Below are 27,005 nucleotides of genomic sequence, written 5' to 3'. Positions count from 1 at the left end.
ATTCCAAGTGGACTCACAGACTTAGAGGAAAAATTCATGGTTACCAGGGGATGGAGATGGGGAGAATGGATAGGGAGTTTGGAATCAACATGTACACATTGCTATATTTAAAATGGATAACCAACAAAGACCTATTGTGTAGCACAGGGAACTCTGCTCTATGTTATGTTATGTTATGTGGCAGCCTGGATGGGAGGGAAGTTTGGGAGAAAGTGGATATGTGTATATATATCGCTGAATCCCTTTGCTGTCCACCGGAAACTGTCTCAAAGTTGTCGATGGGCTCTATCCCAAATACAAAATTAAAAAGATTTTTAAAAGAGTATTTTTTTTAATACCTGGGACTTTGGATCATGCCAGGTAGTCTAAGCTAACAGGGTGATTTATAGCAGGGGCCTTGGGTCACACAGTGTTAGCCTGACCCATGGAGGAGCTGGAGCCTGAGCAACATGGGCTCTTCATGTTCCCACATGACTGTTACCCCAGTAAAAACCCTGGACTCCATGGCTGGGGTGAGTTTCCTGGTTGACAAGATTCCATGCGCGTTGCCATGTATCATTGCTGGAAGAATTCCGCGCCATCTATGTGGCTCCGTTGAAGAGGACAGCTGGAAGCCTTGCTTGCACTCTGCCCTCTGTGTCTTTTCCCTTTGCTGACCTTAATCTCTTTTTGCTGTCATCAGTGGGAAAGGTGACTAGACCAGCTTTTCTGACTTCTATGAGTCCCGTTAGTGCGTCATCAAGCCTGAGAGTAGCCTTGGGGATGCACAGAAGAAAAATCAAGACAGGACGTCCACAAAACAACTCTTCCACCTCCTCCTGAGGGAAGGTTCTCATCACCTCCTACTTAGGGGGCTTGGAGGATTATCTGGATTCATAGTACAGCAAGTCCGATTAGCTGTAGACTAGCTGTTTGGATAAACCGCACAGAGAAATCATATGTGACTCTCTCCAGAGGACGGGTTCAGTCTTCCTCATCTATGCTTGCGTCATCTTCCTGAAGTCCCGGGTTTACGTGCCTTTGGGTGCTGAGAGCCTCAGTGCCTGGGCTGGTTTGCTCATGCTAGCCTCACACCCTGCACACCACCTCTTCAGTCTCAGTCACCGTGGGAGCGCCTTGAGCGCTGCTACTAGGTCTCCATGACTTCCACCAGCGCCTTGAGCGCTGCTACTAGGGCAGGCAAGGAAGCTGGCATCACTTCCCTGGCTATGAGAGCTCTAACACGTGCTCTTCTACCTTCAACACCTTACACAGGAGAGAAAGAGATGCTGCTTCCAAGAAGACCCGCATTCAGTTAATTGATGATCTGGAGCTGGAGCCTGGGTGAATTCTGCAAATGCCGCCAGCCTGGGCCAGGGGCCAGGGTGAACAGAGGTCACCCCGGGTATTGTGAGGCCCCGTTGCTTTTTCAAGACTCAAACAGACTTGCAGATGTTCTCAAGGCATTTTTGTTTTAAGGCTGGAAAAAAAAAAAAAGAAGAAGAGAGAAGGGAATGCTACAGAGAAATAAATTCTGGCTCAGGCTCTTCCTACAGGGCAGTGCACTGGACAGGGTGTTACTCAGAGTCAATGTCAGAGAATGAAGGAGCTCGTGCAAGGACTGGCGGTCCAATGATCAAGACTCCGCTTTCCAGGCTTCCCTAGTGGCTTAGCGGTAAAGAATCCGCCTGCAGATGCAGGAGACACGGGTTCAATCCCTGGTCAGGGAGGATTCCACGTGCCATGAAGCAGCTAAGCCCATGTGCAACAACTATTCAGCCTGTGTCCTTGGAGCCCGGGAACCGCAACTATGGAAGCCCGCGTGCCCTAGAGCCTGAGATCCACAAGAGAAGCCCCTGCAATGAGAAGCCTGCCCACTGCAGCTGGAGCGTAGCCCTGGTCTCTGCAGCTAGGGAAAAGCCCGCACAGCAGTGAAGACCCAGCGCAGCCAAATATAAATCAATTAATTAAATGAAAGCCACAGGGGAGGACTGGAGGGCTGCACTGTTTTTTGTTTGACTGTTGTAATATAATGCACGGCCATATGACCACTCGGCTTATATTTGAGTTAAATTTTGCAGGGGTTTTTCAGAGTTCAACTTGGTTCCGTGATTTTTAGGAAGCCAGATTCCCTTGGCCAGACCGTTCAGGAAGATGGAACAATAAAATGGCCACACTTTTGCTTTGGGGAACCGACAAACTTTCGTCAGCAGGAGTCAACCACTTTCGTCAGCAGGAGTGAAAATTAAAACGAAGATGTCTGGCCTCCGAGGATGCCTGAGGACAAGGATGGGGGTACCCTACACCCCACTTGTAACAGGTCAGGCTGCTGTCTTTTTCTTGAATCATGTGTATGTACTTTGTTCTGATCAGGCATTTGAGTGCTTACATGGCGAATATCTCCTGTTTCATTTGTCTTTGCCTTTAGAGCTTACGGGGAGACTCAGAGAGGGGAAGAAGCTTACCCAAGAGCACATGGAAAGACACAATTCTTTGCTGGGCTGACTCCTGCTTTTTATTTTTTTTTCCAAACTGTTAGGCGAAGGGAACTCAGAAATACCCTAGACTTTTTGTCTAGGATTCATGATCACTAAATGAGTTACACCTCCTCCTATTGACCCTGTGCTAAGGCAGAGTTCTAGACCTTTTTTGTAAAATAGTCTGGCTGTGTACTTACTGTGTGACTGGAATATCCTTTTCACCCTCTGACAGATGTATGTTGCATTCTTCAGAAACCAGGAATAATAGTCAAGACAATACCTAAAGATTGAAATCACAGTTGAGAGTAATTATTATCCTTTGTGGCTATTAGAAGAGAACCATCTAAAAAAGAAAGTCATAATGGCTAATTATTCACAACAAAAAATTCTCTCTCTCCATCTTTATAGGCTGTGGGAGGAAAGGTAGAGAATGAGTCCTCACAGGAAAAAGTTCAGACTTTAGAGTCAGAAAGACTTATTCTTAGTTCTACCATCAGGACGTGCCAGGGCATGTGACTTCAGGCTGATTACTTAATTCTTTGAGCCTTAGTTTTTTCATATATAAACGAAAGACAGTAATAGAATCTATACTCATAGAGTATCCTGCGGAAGACAGGAGATACTGTTTGAAAAGTTCCCCAACGGTGCCAGAATTACCATAAGTGATCGATCAGTGGTGATATTCATCTACTTTTGTGCGAGGTGGTCAGAGTCCAGGGCTGTTAGAGCTAACCATGCAGCCAATACCTAGCAAGACAACATCCTGCTCTTGGCTGGTGACTATAGAGATTGCTTCAAAGGGCTTCAGTGAAAAGGTCACACATATCATTAGGAAGAAGAGTTTTCTGTGCAAGTTGTATCACTGGCTCGATGTCCGGACTCTGGGAATCCACTTCCCTGTGAATCCTTCACCTGATATACAAGGAAGCTGGGCTAAACATTCTCTAATTGCTTCCATTTCTATCATTCTGTGATTCTAGTATCTTCTGTGCTGTGCTAAGTCGCCTCAGTTGTGTCCGACTCTTTGCATCCCTGTGGACTGTAGCCCACCAGTCTCCTCTGTCCATGGGATTCTCCAGGCAAGGATACTGGAGTGGGTTGCCATGCCCTCCTTCAGGGGATCTTCCCGATCCAGGGATTGAACTTGCATCTCTTATGTCTCCTGAACTGGGACGAGGGAGTCTTTACCACTAGTGCCATCTGGGAAGCTTCTGGGGAGCAGCGATTGCTCATGCAGAGCTTGGCAGTTAAGATTTCCCAGGTTCTACCACCTTCAACTTACCTGGAGAAGGAAAATCCCTGGGAAATTCCAGGGACAGAAGAGCCTGGTGAGCTACAGTCTATGGGGTGCAAAAGAGCCAGACATGACTTAGTGACTAAACAATAGACAAAATGCTCTGATTATTCTCTTCTAATAAATCATACCAGGCTGAGGGCATTGGCTTAAAGCTCAACATTCAGAAAACTAAGATCATGGCATCCGGTCCCATCACTTCATGGGAAATAGATGGGGAAACAGCGGGAAAAGTGGCTGACTTTATTTTCTTGGGCTCCAAAATCACTACAGATGATGATTGCAGCCATGAAATTAAAAGATGCTTACTCCTTGGAAGAAAAGCTATGACCAATCTAGACAGCATATTAAAAAGCAGAGACATTGCTTTGTCAACAAAGGTCCATCTAGTCAAGGCTATGGTTTTCCAGTAGTCATGTACGGATATGAGAGCTGGACTGTGAAGAAAGCTGAGTGCCAAAGAATTGATGCTTTTGAACTGTGGTGTTGGAGAAGACTCTTGAGAGTCCCTTGGACTGCAAGGAGATCCAAGCAGTCCATCCTAAAGGAAATCAGTCCTGGGTGTTCATTGGAAGGACTGGTGTTGAAGCTGAAACTCCAATATTTTGGCCACCTGATGGGAAGGGCTGACTCATTTGAAAAGACCCTGATACTGGGGAAGATTGAGGGCAGGAGAAGGGGATGACAGAGAATGAGATGGTTGGATGGCATCACTGACTCAATGGACATGAGTTTGAGTGAACTCCGGGAGTTCGTGATGAACAGGGAGGCCTGGTGTGCTGCGGTTCATGGGATTGCAAAGAGTCGGACACGACTGAGTGACTGAACTGAACTGAACTGAGGGCACTGGGGCTCAGGACAGCTCAAAGGCCCCTGTAATTATTCCAGCAGATGTAACACAATGTAACACAATTCCAGCAGATTTGTAACAGCAGATGCAGCAAGTCAACTTGACAACACTTGACTGCACTGTGGCATGGCCACCCCCCTTGGCTCTGGGGACCCAGAAATGAATGGGGTTCCATCCTGGCTCTCGAGAAGGTGACAGTACAGCAGAAGACCTACTGGGAAGTGCATTCCTCAAGGTACCATTGTCACCTGTGTGTTAGTTATTTAACGCCTGGCCGCCTAGTAGCCTGCAGAGAAGCTGAGCAGGGTCAGAAGTCTGTAAGTACTGGATGCAAAGAGTAGTGAGTGGCTCAGGTTACCTCCCAGCCTGCATCTTGGGATCTTTCTTCTGGCTCGTGCAGAGGCATTGCTGGAAGAAGCGGCACAGCTCCATCAGACAAGGGTTGAGCTTCTGCACTGTCAGCGCGAGGGGAGCAGTGGTCATAGCCCCCTCCTTAGGGAGCAGCTCAGGACACCCTGGAAGATGCAATCCCAGACCAGTCACATCAACAAGCATTTAGCATGCATTTTCCCTGCAATGCAGGAGACCCTCGTTCGATTCCTGGCTTGGAAAGATTCCCTGGAGAAGGGATAGGCTACCCACTCCAGTATTCTTGGGCTTCCCTTGTGGCTCAGCTGCAGTGTGGGAGACTTGGGTTTGATCTCTGGATTGGGAAGATCCCCTGGAGAAGGGAAAGGCTACCCACTTCAGTATTCTGGCCTGGAGAATTCCATGGACTACAGTCCACAGGGTTGCAAAGAGTCAGACATGACTGAGCGACTTTCACTTCACTTCTCTTCCCTTTGTTAGGGACTGTGCTGGGTGAATATTGTCTCGCCCCTGGTCTCAGGTAGCTCTGGACCAACAGGTAAACATGGCCTTGCTTCACCATGACTATCAAAGCTGCTGTGAGAGATCCTAGAGAGAGAGGAAGAAAGGTGAGGGTCCAATTCCTGGAGGGAATCAGAGATGGTCTCCCTGAAAATTCCTAGAGAAACTTTACATTCCTCATTAGATGGATGGGATGATGGATGCCTAGAGCTATATAGAGATAGATAACATGGGTAGAGATGGACTTTTCTGGTGGCTCAGTGGTAAAGAATACACCTGCCAATGCAGGAGATGTGGGTTCAATCCCTGGTTTGGAAAGATCCCTTAGAGAAGGAAATGGAAACCCACTCCAGTATCCTTGCCTGAAAATCCCATGGACAGAGGAGCCTGGCGGGCTACAGTCCACGTGGTCACAAAAGAGTCGGACACGGCTTAGTGACTAAAGAACAACAACGGATCCAGATATAGATCCAGACTGTTATTGTTTAGTCACTAAGACAGGTCCAGCTCTTTGTGACCCCATGGACTGTAGTTTGTCAAGCTCCTCTGTCCATGGAATTCTCCAGGCAAGGATACTAGAATGGGGCGCCATTTCCTTCTCCAGGGAGAGACCCAGAGAGATACAGCCAACACATTTTCTAAAATTCAGTCCAACCACTGCCCCCATCTGCACCTCTCATGTATTTCTTTAGAACCTGGAGAAAAAAGGGCTGTAATTTCCTATGGTAACATAATCAAATCTTTGTGTCTGAAAGGCCCATTCACCATTCACTGCAGGTTTAGAGCAGGGCCAAGGCAGATCTTGGGTGATATGAAAAAGGAGACGGTGCAGGGTCCAGCAATTTAATAATGCCGTGTTGACATGTGACTGGATGGTCCAGGAACATTCAGGAAACTAGTCTTGAAAGGCATCCAGGAGTGGGAGGGACCTGAGAACTCAACCACCTTTGAAAGACTCGCTTTGTATCCATTTCTATCGTCTTCAAACTGGCTCCACAGAAACAAAGGAGAGAGCTGGACCTTCAAAAGTTGGGAAAATGCAGCGCAGACCACAGAAACCCCAAGTTCTGAACCTCTGTCAGGAGTCCTGAAAACCCCCATGCAAGCCCAGAACAGGGTTTCCTCTTGAATTCCGTAAGAATGAAGTACACACCCAGGGCCTACTGTAGAGCGCAGAAAGCTCTGTTCAGCGTTGTGTGGCAGCCTGGGTGGGAGGGGAGTCTAGGGGACGATGGATACGTGCAAATGTATTGGCTGAGTCTCTTCACGGTTCACCTGAAACCATGACAATATTGTTAATCTGCTATACTGCAATACAAAATAAAAAGTTAAAAAAAAAGAATGAAGTGTACATACAGGGATGGCCTTTCAAACAGAACAGAAGTTAATGGCACTCAACAGCTGGGGATCGAATTTTTCTTTTTTTTAGGGCTTGACAGATATAAGTTTTATATATAAAATCGATAAACAATAAGGACCTACTATATAGCACAGACAACTATATTTGATATCTTATGATAACCATAATGGAAAGGAATATTACAAAATATATATATTGCATATATGTATGTAACTGAACCACTTTGCCTTAGAGCAGTGATTAATGTGACATTGCAAGCCAACTCGGAGAAGGTGATGGCATCTCACTCCAGTACTTTTGCCTGGAAAATCCCATGGACAGAAAAGTCTGGTGGGCTACAGTCCATGGAGTCACGAAGAGTCGGACACGACTGAGTGACCTCACTTTCACTTTTCACTTTCATGCATTGGAGAAGGAAATGGCAACCCACTCCAGTGTTCTTGCCTGGAGAATCCCAGGAACGGGGGAGCCTGGTGGGCTGCCGTCTATGGGGTCACACAGAGTCGGACACGACTGAAGCGACTCAGCAGCAGCAGCAAGCCAACTATACTTCAATTAAAATTTTTAAAAATGTTATTCTATCTGCATTATAGCCTACATTAAAAAAGCATGTTTTAAAAGATATAAACATAAGATTAAAACATTAAAAATAAAAAAATGCTAATAGGGCTGGACGACATCAATATAAGTTTTTCTAGTTTGCATGGGCTGTAAAAGAGCTTCTAAGGGTCATTTTATTTTTTTCAGATGAAAATCTTTGACTTATTTTATTTGATAATAATGATTGTCAATTTCTTCAAGTAACTGTAACAGTCTTTTTAAACAAATTATTTATTTATTTGGCTGCACCAGGTCTTAGTTTCAGCATGTGGGATCTAGTTCCCTGGTCAAGGATCAAACTCAAGCTCCCTGCATTGGAAGCAAGAAGTCTTAGCCACTGGACCACCAGGGAATTCCCTCTTTTTTCTTTTTATTGTTAAAGTTCTTTCTTTCTTTTTAACTGAGGTATAATTGCATTAAAGGTTACATATTGTATGATCCTAGTAATATCACTTTTTTAGCGGGGGCAGCACCATGCAGCGCGTGGGATCTTAGTTCCCCGACCAGGGATCGAACCCATGCCCCCTGCATCCCTGCTTTGGAAAAGCGTAGTGTTAACCGGTGGACTGTCAGGGAAGCCCCAGGGGTTGGATTTTGCAGTCATCCTTTCCTCCTTCCTCTCTTTCTACTAACATCATGCTCATTGTAAGAATGGCTTGTATTTGCAAAGCGTACAGCACTTTCTCAATGGGCGTTCATTCAATAAAAGTTGTTTGAATTAAGTTATATGGTGCTGTCCAGTTCCAAATCACTTCCACACACATTATCTTACTCAATACAAAACTCTGCAGAGAAGAGACATTTTTAGTGCCCACAGTAATTATTATCATTCTCGCTTTACAGCAGAGGAAACTGAATTCTGGAAATGGAGTGCAGGAGGGTACCTCACCAGTAAATACCAGAGCTAAGATTTAATCCCAGCATTCTAAATCTAAATTTATCAAACAAACCTCTTTTTATTATAGTATACAACTTTGTCCAAAACAAACACAAGCTATAGGAGGGACAGGGCGCTGGTACATACTTGAAAATTGGTGGGTTCCTGGGATCAAGGCTGACTCTTCACCAGGTATAAAGGTCCACACGACAGGGAGGTCACCTGCATAGGTGACAATGGCCTCACAAAGGTCAAAATGAAGTGGTCTTGGGTTATACATACAACCAGAGAATCATGGCATCTTAAAAAGCTCTCAAATCTATAGAGAAATGGTAGTCAAGAAAGAGGAAGTGATTTACGAAGATTACAGGGTCATTTACTAGCACAGCAAGACTTAGTTCTCTGCCTCTTTTCCTTCTAGAACCAGTAAAGTACAATAGCAAGCTTGGTCTGCCTGCAGACACCCCCATCGCCTCATGCCACTGCGCTTAAACTATGCTTCCCACCTGGGGTATAGCATTGCCCTTTGCAAGGCCACATTCTTACCTGCCTGCGGATATTTGGGGGCTGGAGCCTTGGTAGGACTTGGAGTCTGTGTGCCAGGGGTGGATGGACCTGGGATGAGAAGAGGGAGAGGTGAGCTTGGCTGTCTTCTAAGGGTGCCTGAGCAGAAGTTGTGCCCTGACACTGGTCCTGCCCTGTTCATCCCCTGCTGCCTGTTCAAGCCAGGTACCTGGGAGGATACTGAGGATGCAAAAGTCAGTTAGAAATAGCGCAGCAGTGAAGAATGCTACAATCCACTGAACACAGTTGCCTAGAAGGAGGGCGTCTGGCTACAGGGATCAGAAGTCATTTTAAAAACTCACAAACCAGGCTTCGCCGGTGGCTCAGTGGTAAAGAACCTGCCTGCCAATGCAGGAGATATAAATACAATCCCTGATCCTGGAAGATCCCACATGCCAAGAGCAACCAAGCCCGTGAGCCAAAACTACTGAGCCTAAGCTCTGGAGCCCAGGAGCTGCAACTGCTGAGGCCGGAGCATGCCCTGGAGCCCGTGCTGCACAAGAGAAGCCGCTGCAGTGAGCCTGCATACTGCATGCAACTGGAGAGAAGCCCGAGCAGCAACAAAGATCCGGTGCGGCCAAAAGTAAATAAACAGAGTTTTAGAAAGCACAGAAACCACTTTTGTCTGGTTACAGGAGTAGAAAATATGGAAAATCCATGATGCTGCAGTGATGAAAAATCAAAATCCTCTCTGCTTCCCAGATACAGTCAAGGTTAACGTGCTGTGAATTTCTTTTCAGTCTATTTTTTTGTTTTCTGGGTATATTTATTACACACACATGCATACACACATAAATACATAAACAAACACACAATTGGAATCAGACAACAAAGTTTCAGAGCTCAGGCCATCCTCATATTGTGATTATATTTTAATGTGCATATCATTGTATTTATATGTAATTAATAGAGGTAGGGGCTTCCCTGGTGGCTCAGTGGTAAAGAATCCACCTGCCAATGAAGGAGACACAGGTTTGATCCCTGGGTCGAGAAGATCCCCTGGAGAAAGAAATGGCAACCCACTCCAGGATTCTTGCCTGGGAAATCCCATGGACAGGTGGACAGAGGAGTCTGGCAGAGACGAGCGGGCTACGGTCTATGGGGTCACAAAGGAGTCGGGCATGACTCAGGAACTAAACAACAGCAACAGTGGAGGGAGGAGTGGGCATTCTCTCTTACCTGAGGCTGGGCTGGTCTGGATGGGGCTGCCAACTGCGGCTGCTGTCCCGGCAGGAGGCTGGGCAAGGCTCCTTGTGTTCATAGTCTCCTCGGCCTTAGGAGATGTAGGCAAGGAGGGAAGGGTCTCCCAGGGAGGCCCTCCAGGAGTTTTCTCGCTGGTGACCTGAGCCCAGGGCATGGGTAGAGTGGAAGCCTGCGCCTGTCTGTGGGCCGTCACCCGTGGAGTTCTGGCCACCTTCCTAGTAGCTGCACGGTAACAGGGCATGTACATGCTTGACTGCCTTGACTCAGATGTGAAATTGACAAGACATTGAGATATAATCAAAGGGTATATGCAATGTGCACGTATAATATAGATTGTCTAGGGATTTCAGCTCTGTCCTGAACTGGAATAAGGGGACCAAACTAAACTTCGTTTTCCTAACTACCAAGTAAGGAAAAAATTCTCCAAATTCCTAGGTCACTAAACAATCAGCTAGAGTGTGTGTCTAGGGGATGGTGGGCTCTGAAATTTAAGCAATACATTTCTAATCATGTGGCATAGTGAAAAGGTTACAAGGTTTAAGGTGAGGAGACCTGGAGATGTAAATTCTGTTCCCCGCTCCTCTGTGCTGTGAATTTTGGGGCAAGTTATCAAATTCCTTTTAGCTTTACCATTAAAACGGAGGTGGTGGTGATGATGATGCCAGCCTGACAATATCACAGGATGGTTATTAAGACAAGTCTTCTCTTGCTGATCTTTTAAACAAAACTTGTCAGATGGTTTTCACTTGCTCATTCCCATGGTAGGAATAAAAAAAAATTTTTTTTCAAGTTTTTACAAAACTAAACTCCTGGGAGGATCTTAACTCTATAAGTTAAGTTGGAAACAGTTACCATTTTAAAAATATTCAGATTTCTCATCCAGAACATGATATATCACTTTATTTAAACATGCTTTTATTACTCCTGTTAAAGTTTTACGCAGTTTTTCTTACATAAAACTAGCACTTTCCCTGTTAGGGTGATAGCTAGGTATTTTATGATTCCCCTTGACACCTGCAATCACATCTTTTTTCATGTTATACCAGAAAGTTTTCTTCTCTTGTATAACTGTCCAGGTGCAGATATATTACTACAAACTTTTCTAGTTAGAGAAGCTGATTCCTTTTCCTCAGTTTTGTTTCCCTGCCTGCCTGACATTTTATCAATTCTCATCCTTCTCAGGGGAGCCTCTCTCTGGGTTCTCTAGAATAATAGCTCTTTGTAGGCTGAATAACAACTGATCAGTTTGCTTGCCTATGCCTCTCTCCGAGGTCTGAGAGCTCAGGAAGGAAAGAGAACATTTATAGAGCTGTGGGGTTTTTTTTTTAACAGCTAGCCTGTGGTCTGATATTAAATACATGCATTGACAAGTAAATGAATGCATGAATTCTGGTGACTCCGGTCCAGTGTTGGAGCTCATTGAGGCATAACTGTCTTTTAATGAAAGAGTTATCTCAGTTGTATCTTATTCCAAATAAGATTAGCATGCCTTTTACATTTTTAGTGGTAATACCACTGATCAGTGTCCACAAACATGATGGGAAAGGAAGAACTTCTCAGCAGGTCATTGGCAGCAGTTTTTACACTGACATCAAGTCATTAACATATCCTTGGGCATCATTATCCAGCCTAATCCTGCCTGCCATAAAATACTGAGTTCATTTCATTTCATTAGTGTGCGAATTTCAGGAGAGACATTCCCAACCGCTCTGCTGAAATAAAAATACCTGATGTTACAATATAACACAATTATGTAAGATACTATTGGAGGATGCTTGCATGAAGTGCACCAGGAAACTTCTGTACTATTTTTGCAACTGTGAATGTTGAACTACGTCAAAATGTAAAAAGCTATAAAAATAAACATTAGAAAGACATTATGCCAGTGATGTTTGTCACCTTTGCTTATACGTATTAGACCCAAAATGGTTCACATTTCTTATTTAAGGGATGCTGAGGAAAGGGGTTGGTGGGGAAGGGATAAAGGAAGGATTGCACTTATTTATCTCAGCCCAGAGGGAACTGGGGTGCGGGGTGGGCAAACAAGACAGGAGAGGAGAGGGTGAGAAGCCTTACCGGAGGCCAGGAGGGTGGGAGAGGCCATGTCCAGGGTGGCTGTGGCTCTGGCCGTGGCCTTGGGTGTGGCTCTGCTGGGAGGCTCAGGAAGCATGTTTGTGTTCAAGGCCTGCTCTTCCTCTGAAGGAGGCGTTGTGTCTGTCCCAGAAGAGGTCCTCAGAGCGGACACTCCAGGCCTCTGGGCTCCACGTGGGGGGCTCATCCTTGGTAGTGTTTGCTGGCTTGTGGGTGTGAGCTGTGAAGTCAGGGCTGACGCCCTGGTAGCTGCGCATTTAAGGAGACAGTCAAGAGCAGCTTTACTATGCTGATATTTTGGACACAAAGAACTGTCGAGCCACTGGAAGGTCATTGGACGGCAAATATACACAATACAGAGCTTCAAAATCACTTGGAACAGTATCTGACATCACCAAGAAGAGGGCTTCTCCTTGAGTGAGCTGAAACTAAGCTGAAATATCAAGCTCTGAAAACACTGCAGGAAAAAGCCCTGTGCCCAAAATGCAAAGCTGTCAGACCCAAAAGCATCAGACGCTTGACGTGTTTCCTGAACAGAACCTGACTCCCATCAGAGTCCTCGCCCACCTTGCAGCCCTTTGCTCCTCCATGGCTCTGACGCTGGTCCCTGGGAGAGTGCTCAGGTTTGCTCAAGTGCCCTGGGGGTATGATTAGGGGCCAGAGGTGAAATCTGGGAACTAGGGGTTCTCAGGAAGAAAACACGTGAAAGATAGTCTCCCACAAAGACAGCATGTGCGTGCATGCCAGTCCAGTCATGTCCAACTCTTTGTGACCCCATGGACTGTAGCTCCCCAGGCTCCTCTGTCCATGGAATTTTCCAGGCAAGAATACTGGAGTAGATTCCCATGCCCTCCTCCAGGGGATCTTCCCGACCCAGGGATCGAACCTGCATCTCCTGCATTGGCAGGTGGATTCTTTACTCACTGAGCCACCCAAGAAGCCCCCTACAAAGACAGCAGGAAGGCTTCATTCAGAGGAAGATCCCCGCAGTGTCCTTGGATGCTCCATGAAGAGAAGGAGGAAGAGACTCAAGTGTTCACTAAGCCTACCTCGGCGGAAGGGTGGCTTAGGGAATGGGGGCCCATGTCAGAACAGGACAGGTTCCCAGTAGCCCAAAAGGTCCCATCCTCTGGGTAGACAAAGGCTAGCCTGCAGACAGGTGGGGTTTCAGCCCCTAGTTGCCTGTTTGGCAGGGAACTATGTGGTGAGCACAACCAGTGCAATTGCAGAAGGTGGCCCTGCAACCTTATTTCCTCTCTCTTGCCTTACTCCTGGCCCAGCATCCCTCCACATGCACTAGAAGCCTGGTCCTTGCTCCCAGATGAATAGACATGGGGCTGAGTACCTGCCAATCAAACCGTCACTCAGACAGGTGGCTGCCATCAAGCACATCAACCTTGGGTCAACACATTCTCTCTTCCCAAGCAGTTGTTGCTTGGAAAATTTACAGAAAGAGCACAAAAGGGGAGATCTAATTGAGACTGGGAGTGGAAAGTCATGGAAGGACTCTCTGAAGAAGTGAGATTGGCTTAACCCTCAAATCTGTCCTCAGAACTGAAAGGAACCCACCAATGGCCCACTGCATCTCTTTATCAAGCACAAGTTGATAACTTCCATAACTAAGAGATGCCCTTCAATAAGGGGCTTCCCAGGTTGCATTAATGGTAAAGAACCCGCCTGCCAATGCAGGAGACATAAGAGATGTGGGTTTGATCCCTGGGTCAGGAAGAGCCCCTGGAGGAGGGCATGACAATCCACTCAAGTATTCTTGCCTGGAGAATCCCAGGGACAGAGGAGTCCAGTGGGCTACAGTACATAAGGTCATAAAAGAGTTGGACATGACTGCAGCAACTTAGCACACCCTCACACCCTACCTACAATAAATACCAATCAAGGCAGCCTTGTGAAGTAGAATTGGAGGTTGATTACAAACTTCATTTCACTCCAAGGAACACAGATGAAGAACCTACTGTGCACAAGGAACAGTGTGAGGCATCAAGATGAAGGCAGACTGTGGAGCTACAGGAGGCTCAGCCTCTGCCTTCAAGTGTGATTCCTTGAGAAGACACACAGATGAAGTCATCTGTGATTCAACCTGGAGTAACAGAGAGTCCAAATGAGTGTTGTAGGATTACAGAGGACAGAAGACTAATTTTGGTTAGGTGATTTTGTTGGAAAGAGGAGTCAGTGCTGAGCTAGCCATTGACAGACAAATTAGATTCTGAAACACAGAAAAGTAGGGAAGTTCCATTCTGGGATAAGAGCAAGATTCCAAAGGTGTGGAGATGTATGCCATCTGCAAGAAGAGGCAGGGGTTTCAATAGAGTTTTAGCGAGAGATTTATGTAAAGAGAGTAGATGAGTGTGGGCTTGATGATAGAGAAATGTATACTCCTTACTAAGGATTTCAGACACTCTGCTGCTGAATTAGGAGTTCTGAGCAGTAGAAAGATATAGCCCAATCATATTATCACTCTTTTGGGAATAGATGGATATTTCAGAGAAATAAGAGACTGGGTCAAAGGAGACTGATTAACTGGATGGAGAAGGCAATGGCAACCCACTCCAGTACTCTTGCCGGGAAGGTCCCATAGATGGAGGAGCCTGGTAGGCTGCAGTCCACGGGATCGCTAGGAGTCAGACAAGACTTCACTTTCACTTTCACTTTCATGCACTGGAGAAGGAAATGGCAACCCACTCCAGTATTCTTGCCTGGAGAATCCCAGGGGCGGGATAGCTGGGTGGGCTGCTGTCTATGGGGTTGCACAGGGTCGGACATGACTGAAGCGACTTAGCAGCATAGTAAAGGTGGATGATGAGAACTTGAACTAAGATCATCACAGCAGTAGCAAATAGTCTTGGAAGATCAACCACATTGCAGAAACTTTACTCGGCTAGAAATGACAGCTAAGTGTAGAAGAAAAAGCTTTAAGGTGACTCAAAATGCCACCTGGTGCCAGAGAAAACGCAGGAAGATGGGTAGGTGTGAGTATGGAGGGGCAGAAGATGGTATCTGGGATTGGATGGTATCTGGTATCTGGATTGTATCTAGGTATTACGGAGTGGCAATGCTTACAATAGAGTCACAAATTCAAATACCTACAAAAGTCAGGTAGTTTATATGAGAAAAGAAGTGCAAGGCAACAGGGAGAGGTGAGGGCTATGGAAGAGGAGAAAGGGGTCTCTTCTAACAGGGCGGATGGCAGCTCAACTCCATTTGCTTGTTGCCAGGGGTGGGAGGGAGGACCCAGGGCTGCCAGGTCTTTTGCCAAAAAAAATCTAGAAATCTAAAAAAACTTTAGTGACAAACTCCTCTGATTTTAACACAATACAGCTAAATAAAATACCTGAGTGCAGCGTTCAATCTTCAGCTTGCTAGTTGGGACCCTGGTCTGGTGACTCTATTGTAGGAGTTTGGGAGGGTTACACTCACCCAGAACACCAGATATGTTGCTGGTAAATGTGTAATTGATAACAGGGGACTTTTCCACCAGCTCCCAGAAGTCAGAAAGATTCCGTCCTGCAGACACCACACCAACAGGGTCAAATCTTGGGCTTACCTGTAGGAGAGTTTGTGTGCAACACTCAGCTCAGAGAGCTGGTCAAAGAATGGCTGCTGGTGGCTCACCTGACTTTCCTGTCATCACGCAGATGAAGATGCAGTCGGATCCATTCGTTTGACTCACTGCAAGACAGACCAGGACACAGCAGGACTTAGCAATGGGCCTGAAGCTGTTAAGTCTTTGGTTGAAATGACAATTATTTTTTTTTGAAATTTCTAGCTCACAGTTGTTAATTATGGAAAATAATTTTAAGGATAATTCCTTTTAATTTTAGGCATTCCCCTGCTTTTCATCTTTCTGGGCATGATGTGCCCAAATCTCAGTAGACATAGACTGCCAATTCATTAGTATCAAGATGTCATTCACATCCTGAGAGGATGGAAGTTGACTTAAAAATTCCATATATGTGAGGTATTGCTGGTATGGAAGTTGACTTAAAAATCTCTGTGAGGTAGCTGGTAGAATTTCCAATGACGTCCACCAGGAGGGCGGTGAAATCTGTAAGACAGATTTGAGGGAGGTTACATTTCTGAAGCTCGGTTTAAGTTTCAGAGACGTGAGAGGAAAAGTATATTGTATGTGGGTTTTTCAAAGTAAATTTAACAAGTTTGATTTAGTTCAGTGTATTGAGGAATACTAACAACCATTTTTAATATTACCAGTTTCTTTTCAAGTCTTTATTTTAAGCAGGCAGAAAACTTCTGGATCTACCACTATAATCTCCTTTCTTCTCCCATTTCCCTCCCTGCCTGCACCACATCCCCCCCTTTCCCCCACCACCCAAACCCTTCTCTGCCAGTACCAAAGAGCTGTGCAAGACCAGAGTATTGAGTAATGAAAAAAATCAGTAATTTTTCTGATTTGTTTCCCTTTAGTTCAGTTCAGTCGCTCAGTCATGTCCGACTCTTTGTGACCCCATGAATTGCAGCATGCCAGGCCTCCCTGTCCATCACCAACTCCTGGAGTTCACTCAGACTCACGGCCATCAAGTCAGTGATGCCATCCAGCCATCTCATCCTCTGTCGTCCCCTTCTCCTCCTGCCCTCAATCGCTCCCACCATCAGAGTCTTTTCCAATGAGTCAACTCTTCGCATGAGGTGGCCAAAGTACTGGAGTTTCAGCTTTAGCATCATTCCTTCCAAAGAAATCCCAGGGCTGATCTCCTTCAGAATGGACTGGTTGGATCTCCTTGCAGTCCAAGGGACTCTCAAGAGTCTTTTCCAACACCACAGTTCAAAAGCATCAATTCTTCGGTGCTCAGCTTTCTTCACAGTTCAACTCTCACATCCATACATGACCACTGGAAAAACCATAGCCTTGACTAGATGGACATTTGTTGTCAAAGTAATGTCTCTACTTTTGAATATGCTATCTATGTTGGTCATAACTTTCCTTCCAAGGAGTAAGAGTCTTTTAATTTCATGGCTGCAATCACCATTGCAGTGATTTTGGAGACCAAGAAAATAAAGTCTGACACTGTTTCCACTGTTTCTCCATCTATTTCTCATGAAGTGATGGGACCAGATGCCATGATCTTCATTTTCTGAATGTTGAGCTTTAAGCCAACTTTTTCACTCTCCACTTTCACTTTCATCAAGAGGCTTTTGAGTTCCTCTTCACTTTCTGCCATAAGGGTGGTGTCATCTGCATATCTGAGGTTATTGATATTTCTCCCAGCAATCTTGATTCCAGCTTGTGTTTCTTCCAGTCCAGCATTTCTCATGATGTACTCTGCATATAAGTTAAATAAGCAGGGTGACAATATACAGCCTTGAGGTACTCCTTTTCCTATTTGAAACCAGTTTGTTGTTCTAACTGTTACTTCCTGGACCTGCATATAGATTTCTCAAGAGGCAGGTCAGGTGGTCTGGTATTCCCATCTCTCAGAATTTTCCACAGTTTATTGTGATCCACACAGTCAAAGGCTTTGTCATAGTCAAGAAAGCAGAAATAGATGTTCTTCTGGAACTCTCTTGCTTTTTCCGTGATCCAGTAGATGTTGGCAATTTGATCTCTGGTTCCTCTGCCTTTTCTAAAACCAGCTTGAACATCAGGAAGTTCACGGTTCACATATTACACCTCACAATTTCATCTCATTGATTTAGAACACCAAATTCACTGGATAGGAAGCAGTTCTGCAGACATGGGATGTAAATTTAAGTAACTTTGGATTTTCAAAATTATATCAAATCTAGTGGTGGATTATAAATGACAGACTACCAAAGGGGACAAGAACTCTATACAAAATAGAACAAGGAAGCTCTCCTCCTGCCCTCCATGTTAAGAAGTCTGATGGGAGGAGATGGAGACAATCTTATCACATTTCAAGCAAAAAATCTCTCTCTGAGCGCATTCTGAACAAGTCTTAATATGGCGGGAGCCACTGACCGATGAAAGTTCCTAATACACTTCCTGCACATACAGCTGCCTCCTCCTCTGCTGTCCATTTATCATTTTCCAGGACCCAGCAAGGTTTTGGCTTCTAGAACAAGGAGTATTTATTCTAGGAGCCCCAAACAGTGAATTTTTAAAGACACTTCTGAGGTCCTGTGGATAGTTTCCCATCATGCCTTGCATAAACGATTGTTTTCAGTAATAGGGTTATGAGCTGGGGTTGGGGGCAAGCTTTGAAAATATAGAACCCAGAGCATTGAAAATATGGAACTCAGAGACGTATGAAAAGGTAATGTGACAGCTGGTGAAATGCATATATCATGTGAGGCCAGTGGGAGGCAGGCGCTACCCTATCCGAGCTGGAATCTTGGAGCCACGCCATCGCCACGCCTGCGTGGGTTCACGGTTAGTCTCCTGGAGGGTGCTGTGGTGGCGCACCTACACAGAGTGGACACTTGGCCATGAAGAAGGCAGGCATCCTTCGTTACGTCTGTTTAGACCAGTCTGTTCCTAGCACATTGGTAAATGTAAAAACTGAAGAGGGGAAATACTTCATTTCTCTTGCCATCTATTTTCTATTTCTCAAAGTCTCCATTGCTATTAATTCATTCACCTAACATTCATTGAGTGTCTACCATGTGCCAGACATCACTGAGGCACTGGAGGACTGTGTAAGACCCCATCTCTGCCCATCAGGAGCTGAGATTAGTGGGGGAGACTCATAAGCAGACCAAGAAACTGCAATCCACAATTTCAGTCCACTATTAATATCACATACATCATATAATGAGAGTTCCTTGGAAAGCAAGGAGCTCAAACCAGTTAATCTTAAAGGAAATTGACCTGAGTACTCTTTGGAAGAATTGATGCTAAAGCTGAAGCTCCAATACTGTGGCCACCTGATGCAAACAGCTGACTCATTGGAAAAGACCCTGATGCTGGGAAAGACTGAAGGCAGAAGAAGAAGAGGGTGATAGAGGATGAGATGGTTGGATGGCACCACCAATGGACATGAACTTGGGCAAATTCTGGGAGATAGTGAGGGACAGGGAAGCCTGGCATGCTGCAGTCCATCGGGTCATGAAGAGTCAGACAACACTTGGCGACTGAACAACAACAACATTAATATCACATGGAAGCTATGAGCATGGCTTTGGAGCCCAGACACCAAGGATGGAGTTCAAATTCTGTGCAAGCTTCTGAGAGGTGATGAAGTTTCCCAAGGTCTTCAAGTATGTGGCAGGGCTTGAATTCAAGCTGAGGTCTGCCTTGTGCTAAAGCGCCAATTCTTCTGAAAATTTCTACCACTTCTCACACACATCTCTTACTCAACACATTTGTCAACTTTCCTTTATAGCTGCTCCCACAGTCGGGTCCTAGGCTTGGAAGAAAATCAGTTATCACTGCCTTGAAGACATTGTTTGTTTTGGTGAAAATTTGAATTATCTGATTGATTAACAATATGTAGATGAATGATGTCGACTACTTTCATATATAATAGGAAGTAGGGGAAAATTCCCTTTGTCTATCGAATTGGTGATGACTTATGAATGTCACCACCAATGACACCAAAGTACTCAGTGTCAACAAGGGTGAGGAAAAGCACACACTTTCAAACATTACTGGGCAGAGTGTAAACTTATGCAAGGTTTCTAGAGGAATGTTTAGTGATGTAAATCATCACAAGACCCCGTCCTGTCAGACAACAATTCTGTTTTGAAGACTTTATCGTATAGGGATAATTGGACAAATACTCCAAGTGATTGTACACAGGTACTCATCACAGCATTGCTGAGAACTGTAAAAAAAAGTTTGCATCAGGAGGAGATAAATTAAATAAATTACGGTACTTTTTTTCAATGAATATTATGAATTCATATGAAAGAAAATGCATATTTATATTCATTGGAATAGAATGTTTTTTAAGACCTGCTGATTAGTTTAAATAAGATTATAAAACATCATAGAAAACATGGTAAATACATGAATATACTGCCTTTGAAAAAAAAAAAATCAGACAATACCAGGTTCCCTTAATCAACACTCTTCTATTTCAAGCCCAGACTCTAATCTTCTTTTTGGAGGTAATCACCCACCCGGTGTTCAGATAGGCATATATTTTTTCATCAGTGCTATTTTACTCAAGTTATTTATTTTGCAAGTTCCTTTTTCTAATTGGAAATGTCATGAAATATTTCCATACACAGACCAAATCTGGTCACATGCACATATTTATGTGCTGTTTATGGCTGCTTTCCAAGATTTAATTATACAGCAGACTATTCAACCATTTTCCTGATGATGGCTGTTTAGATCACTCTCAGATTTTGCTCTTAAACAATGCTGCATTTTGTCTTGCCCCTTTGCACAGATAGAACTGTTTCTTGATAGAAAGCCAAGAAAGGAAATTTCTGGGACAATGAATGTGCACGTATTTAAGCATAATAGATATCATGGCATTTTCTTATTTTAGTCAAAGGAGAAAAAGAATTCTACTTATCTAAAAGGGCACAAGCAAAATCAGTTGCAAGCCTCATGATGAGTTGTACCAACCTGATAAATCATTGGTTCGGTTGTTTAAGCAGTAGCAGTACCGTGTGGGGAAGTTGGCTGGGTCCACAGTCTTCAGGTTGGAAACTGTGAAGAGAAACGAAGCACACAGCAACCCTGACACATAGCCTGGCCCTGCTTGTCCATCGCTTACCATTCTCAACACCAAGAAGAGCTTCGCGAGGGGAGAAGGGAAGGATGGATTGGGACTTTGGGATTGACAGATGCAAACTATTAGTATGGAATGGATAAACAGCAAGGTCTTACTGTATGGCACAGGGAACTATATTCAATATCCTGTGATAAATCATAATGGAAAAGAATATGAAAAAGAATGTATATATACATACATATATATGAATCATTTTGCTATATAGCAGAAATTAACACAACACTGTAAATCAACTATACTTCAATAAAATAAAAGATGAAAGAAGAGCCAGTAGCACTTACTGTTTTAAATGGCCACAGAAAACTTGTGGAAGGCGAATGAACTGTAAGAAGTTACACTCAACAAAGAGAAGAAGTTCTTGCTGTCTGCCAAAGATACCAAGATAAAGAGCGAATGCCCACCAACAATACTGAATAGCAATAGAAATTACTAAATCAACCATAGAGGTTAATAACACAATGAACAAATAAAAATAAAATAACAAACATTGAAAATAACAAAAATCAAATCAAAGCAAACCCCAAAATGCAAAAATACGTGTCCCTTGACTAAATTTCTTGATCTATCTTTAAACTGGCAATTCTCTCACAATATAGCTATGATTAGAGATGACTATACAGGTGCTGGAATTCATCTTGCTCTCAAAATGCTGGCAGGCTTCCTACTTCATTTGGATGTTTTCGATCTCATCAAGAGTTAAGTAGGACACACATCCTCCACTCAGAACATGAGGGAGTTGAGATACGCAGAAATAAGATGGGTCTTGCCCAGGTCATGGAAAGTCCAGAAGTGAGGCAGGAAGAAAACAAAAATGAACCTGGATTGTGCTTAGAAAAAAAAAAAAAAATGGTTACCTTTTAAAGCTCTATTCAGCATCCCATTCACCAGCTCTGTGAGGTTAAGTGCGGACAGATCAACTGACCTTGCAGGTAGTTCTGAAAGAGATTCAAAGATAATGTCACCAGCAGGCCTTTCTTGGCAACAGAAAAAGTTCCTCATTTCCAGCATTCAGGCAGATGCGCCTCCTGTTTGAACATGAACTCACACTCTATGTTGGGCACAAGGATTTGGAAGATAAAAGACAGTTCCTGTGACAGCTAATGACATACACAATGACAAGCAAGAGTAGAAAGGAGAAGTTTGGGTGAAACACAGGAACACTTATTTTAGGGAATATCTCTGCATGTGGAGAGAGTAGAGATTGGCAGGGGATGCTCATATATATAATATATCAGCTCCAGGAAATTGCAGGAGTTCTCAATGTCCTATATAATACAAATAATGACATTGTCTAACACAGAGGCTTGGATCCTGGCTGACCTTTGGCCTCACCAGAAAGATTTTGTTTTCAGTTCTAGAATTCTGATGCTTGAATTTCATCCTCAGAGATTCAGACTTCATAGTTCCCAGACATTAGTGGCTTCTCAGCTGGTGCTACTGGTAAAGAATCTGCCTGCCAATGCAGTCAGTCAGTTCAGTCACCCAGTCATGTCCGACTCTTTGTGACCCTATGAATTGCAACATGCCAGGCCTCCCTGTCCATCACCAACTCCCAGAGTCTACTCAAACTCATGTCCACCGAGTCAGTGATGCCATCCAGCCATCTCATCCTCTGTCATCCCCTTCTCCTGCCCCCAGTCCCTCCCAGTATCAGGGTCTTTTCCAATGAATCAACTCTGCGCATGAGTTGGCCAAAGTATTGGAGTTTCAGCCTCAGCATCAGTCCTTCCAATGAACACCCAGGACTGATCTCCTTTAGAGTGGACTGGTTGGATCTCCTTGCAGTCCAAGGGACTCTCAAGAGTCTTCTCCAACACCACAGTTCAAACGCATCAATTCTTCGGTGCTCAGCTTTCTTCACAGTCCAACTCTCACATCCATACATGACCACTGGAAAAACCATAGCCTTCACTTGATGGACCCTTGTCAAATTAATGTCTCTGCTTTTGAATATGCTATCTATGTTAGTCATAATTTTCCTTCCAAGGAGTAAGTGTCTTTTAATTTCATGGCTGCAATCACCATCTGCAGTGATTCTGGAGCCCCCCAAAATAAAGTCAACCACTGTTTCCACTGTTTCCCCATCTATTTGCCATGAAGTGATGGGACCAGATGTCATGATCTTAGTTTTCTGAATGTTGAGCTTTAAGCCAAATTTTTCGCTCTCCCCTTTCACTTTCAACAAGAGGCTTTTAGTTCTTCTTCACTTTCTGCCATAAGAGTGGTGTCATCTGTATATCTGAGGTTATTGATATTTCTCCCTTGGATGTGGGGTTGTTCCTCGCCTGCCAATGCAGGAAACTAAGAAACCCGGGTTCGATCCCTGGGATGGGAAGATGCCCTGGAGAAGGCAAAGGCAACCCACTCCAGTATTCTTGCCTGGAGAGTCCCACTGACAGAGCAGCCTGGCGGGCTACAGTCCACAGGGCCACAACGAGGTGGACATGATGGAAGCGACTTTGCACCGCACACACAGCACGGACATCAGTACCTAAATCCATCCATCCATCCGTCCACCAACTGCCCACATATTGATAGCGTGCGGCCAAGTGGAGAGATGTGAGAAGGTAGAAACAGTGCTCAATGCTGCTTTTTATGTTTTTGCAAACAGTGTCGTTTTCAGCTCTTACTTAATGTTCAAATAATTGTGGCTAAAGCGATCTGAGGGTTGGAAGAGACGCTGCAGCCCCGCTGTGGGGGTTGGGAAGTGAAAGTGAAAGTGTTAGTTGTTCACTAAAGAATCGTGTCTGACTCTTTGCAACCCCATGGACCGTAGCCCACCTAGCTCCTCTGTCCACGGAATTCTCCAGGCCAGCATACTGGAGCACAATGCCATTTCCTTCTCCAGTGGATCTTCCCAACCCAGGGATCGGACCTGGGTCTCCTGCATTGCAGGCGGATTCTTTACCATCTGAGCCACCAGGGAAACCCTGGTATTGGGGGTTGGGAATGGGCAGGGGGGCGGGGTCCAATGGTGGGAGAAGTGATCTTAGTGGTCCAGGCCTCTCATGGAGCACTGGGGTGTGTGTGTGTGGGGGGGTAGTACTCACCTGTAGTGTCAAGAAAAGCAATCCCCTTTTCTCTCCTCTCTTCTTCTCTGAGGCTGGACACTGGGAAGAGAAAAGCCTTCAGAAGAAAAATGGAACCTTCAACCCCAACCCCACGCTGCTGGAGAGGCCTTGGAGGCCTGTATTATAACTGCCCTCTGACTTCGTGAAGGTCAGCATCGCTGAATGCACTGCAATCCCTCCCCCACCCCTGGGGTTCTAGTCTCCTTGAACTGGACATGCTCTAGAAATGCACATTTTAATCAATAGACAAGCGGACTCCCACGCAGGGCATCTAATCCACCCCTTCTCTTCTCTGGGTTGGGAAACTGAGGCTCAGAGAGCAGAAGAATCTTGCTTAAATTTGCTCAACCAAGCCCTGGTAATAAATAAAGAGTCAGAACCCACTTCCAGAAGAGGGAGTCACTTGCCCACTCAGCAAATTTCATGATGCCAAAGAAGAGAATGTCAAAGGAGATCTTCAAATACCAAAGGCATTCCTTCACTCTTTATTCTTCCAATAAACACTCACCTAGGGCCAAGCAGAATGCTAGGTGTTTGGTATAAAGAAGTCAACGAGAAAGGACCCTGTCTCTACATCTGCAGAGCCTGTTGTCTGTGATTTAGAGGGGGGAGAGACACTCACGTGTCATCCCATGTGAGGAGAGTCAAACAGGGAATACCAAGATGCTAGGAACACCTCTATCAGAGAACCCAACCTGTTCTCTGGGTTGGAGGAGACATCCCTGCAAAGCCGAGACCTGAAAGGTCAGCTGTTTTGGATTAGATGCCACTTAATCATACTGCATCATTTACTACTATTGTTGCAATGATTACTTTTCATGTCACATTCCAGTGGACGGGTGCTTTGTGCCCATTTTATAGATGGAAAAACCAAGGCACAGAGAAACTGGAAAATGGGTCATTGTGTTATAGCATGAGTCAGGCTTTAGGACTGGTCTAGTTACCTGTTGCACCAAGCCAACTCCCATCTTTTCCCTTCTTAACTTGTTTATTTCCAGATGCTGGAATAAAAGTTTTCATGAGTAAAATGGTATCATGGAAGCACAGCCCCAGAAACTCATAACATCCTTAAAAGTCATCTTATCCATCACTCCCTTTGAAGGATGAGGAATTGAAGTCCAGAAATGTTAAGTGATATGCCTAAATCCCACCTCTGGCCAGTCACCCTATTCCCATCTCCCCTCCCCGCCCCAGATTCTGGCAACCACCTTTCTCATCTCTGCTTCTTTAAGTCTGAAGATTTTAGATTCCTTGTAGGAGCAGCATCAAGCTGTATTTGTCCTAGGAAGGACCACCTGTTCATTTACCTGTTGTAGGTAGGAAAATCATGACATTTTCCTTCTCAGCTTCTCCTCTAAAGGAAGACACTAGAGTAAAAAAAAGATTTCATCAGAGAAATTATAACACAGACATAATATCAGAGAAAATTTAATCCAAAGTAAGCCTTTTAAAGATGAGAAAATTGCATTGTGGACTTGCTTAAAATCCAACATGTGCTTGGCTCATTCATTCACTAATTTAGTCATTAAATATTTATGGATTAACTATAGCAATGCTAATAGTTCATCATGCCATTAAGCATCTAGATTTTAATAGGCATTGTGTGTATTAGATACTGGGAGAGTATGATGGAACAGATAGATACAGAGTCCATCCTTACGGAACTTATAGTCTAGTAGGGAGGGCGGACATGAAGGAAAGGAAGACCTACGGATGTTATTTCAGACAACGCTGTTACGCTGAAGGGCATTTGGAGCGCATGGAACAGGGAGCCTGATCTAATCTCAGTGATCTGAAAGCCATCCCTGGGAGACGATGCCCCACTGAGATCTGAAAGGTGAGCATACTAGAGCAGAGACAAAGCTGGCTCAAGGGGTATTCAGTGTATAGATGACAGTCTCAGCCCAGGGTCTGAGATGGGCAAGAGTATTATTTTACAGCCTGGAAGAAGGCCAACATGATGGAGCAGAAAGGGTGGAGACAAGGGATCGTAGGAACTGGAGTTGGGGAGGTAGGATGGATCACGTAGAGCATGTAAGGACTTTGGATGCTACCCAAAGAGAAGAAGTAGAAAGTCACTGAATACTTTTTAGGAGGAGGAGGGAAAAATGAAGGATGAACTGGGGAAGTGGCTTAATGAAATGTCTGAGAGAATGCCTTAGGCTGGTGAGTGGAGAATGGAATATGGAGAGACAAGAGGAAGAGGAGGAGCAGGGAGCTGGTTTTGGAAGCTCCAGCGAAGGGAAGATGATGCTTTGAACAAGGGTGGGCACTGTGGAGGGGAAGAGCATTCTGTTGCATAAATGGGACTTGAATGCAACAGAATAAATGGGACAAAGGACAAAATCAGAAATGGGAAGTTTGCTACTGTCATTTTGATTAATGGCAGTAGTAAATCTGATCATTTAGGATTCTGGGCTGAAACACTGTATGCTAAAATTCTCTAAAGAACAATGGATATTCAAACAGAGTTTATAGACCAAGACACTTGGACTTTGACTCGACCCACCTGTGTTGAAAAGGGACAGGACACATGTGAGATCCAGGCACAGCCTCACCAGAGGACCACGTAGCAGGAAGCCTGGCATGTTTGTGATACTCTGGCCCACCTGGAAGCAAGCAACACAAGCATGTGGAGGAAACCAGCTGAATTACTAACCACCTTGCTGCAGAATATCCACCAGGGAAGTAATATTGAGAACACTGCATGGGGCATCACTAGAAATAACAATCTATAAAAGGCACCTGTGGTTCTGATGGTGAGGCTATGCAGAGGTAACAAATTAAGTCCATAACCTCACTGGCTGAAATCAACCACAAAAGTTGATTTCTTGTTTACAGTCTGTACTTGCTGCACATCGGTTGGTTCTGCAGGGTCACTCAGGTGCCCCGGATGGTGGAGGCTTCACCTTCTGGACATTCTCCATCCCTGTGGCCTCCTTAGTCATTGACTCATGGTGGCAGCGGAAGAGAGAGTTGGAGGATTATACCGCGACTCCTAAATGCTCTGGCAGGAAGTGATATGCCCGCTTTTATTGGCAGCTTTCCACCAGAATTGCTCTTGTGGTCCTGCATAACTGCAGGAAGT

At 44.8% G+C, this 27,005-nt stretch overlaps 1 protein-coding gene across 1 annotated transcript; it reads right to left on the bottom strand.

The window, feature by feature from the left end:
- Window positions 1–404: 404 nt before the first annotated feature.
- On the bottom strand, window positions 405–26,505 carry HHLA1 (HHLA1 neighbor of OC90). Its single transcript, XM_042254575.1, is given in 16 exon segments — window positions 405–1,459; window positions 2,657–2,739; window positions 4,962–5,152; window positions 5,481–5,560; window positions 8,857–8,925; window positions 10,054–10,299; window positions 12,154–12,417; window positions 15,595–15,687; window positions 15,796–15,860; window positions 16,153–16,228; window positions 20,678–20,761; window positions 21,128–21,211; window positions 21,701–21,781; window positions 23,897–23,956; window positions 25,225–25,284; window positions 26,427–26,505. Coding segments are annotated over 16 exon segments (1,659 nt in total). The 3' UTR covers window positions 405–1,415.
- Between the last annotated feature and the right edge of the window lie 500 nt (window positions 26,506–27,005).

The sequence above is a fragment of the Ovis aries genome, chromosome 9, assembly GCF_016772045.2.
Source record: "Ovis aries strain OAR_USU_Benz2616 breed Rambouillet chromosome 9, ARS-UI_Ramb_v3.0, whole genome shotgun sequence".
Lineage (NCBI taxonomy): Eukaryota > Metazoa > Chordata > Mammalia > Artiodactyla > Bovidae > Ovis > Ovis aries.
This window is presented reverse-complemented; position numbering and strand designations above follow the sequence as displayed.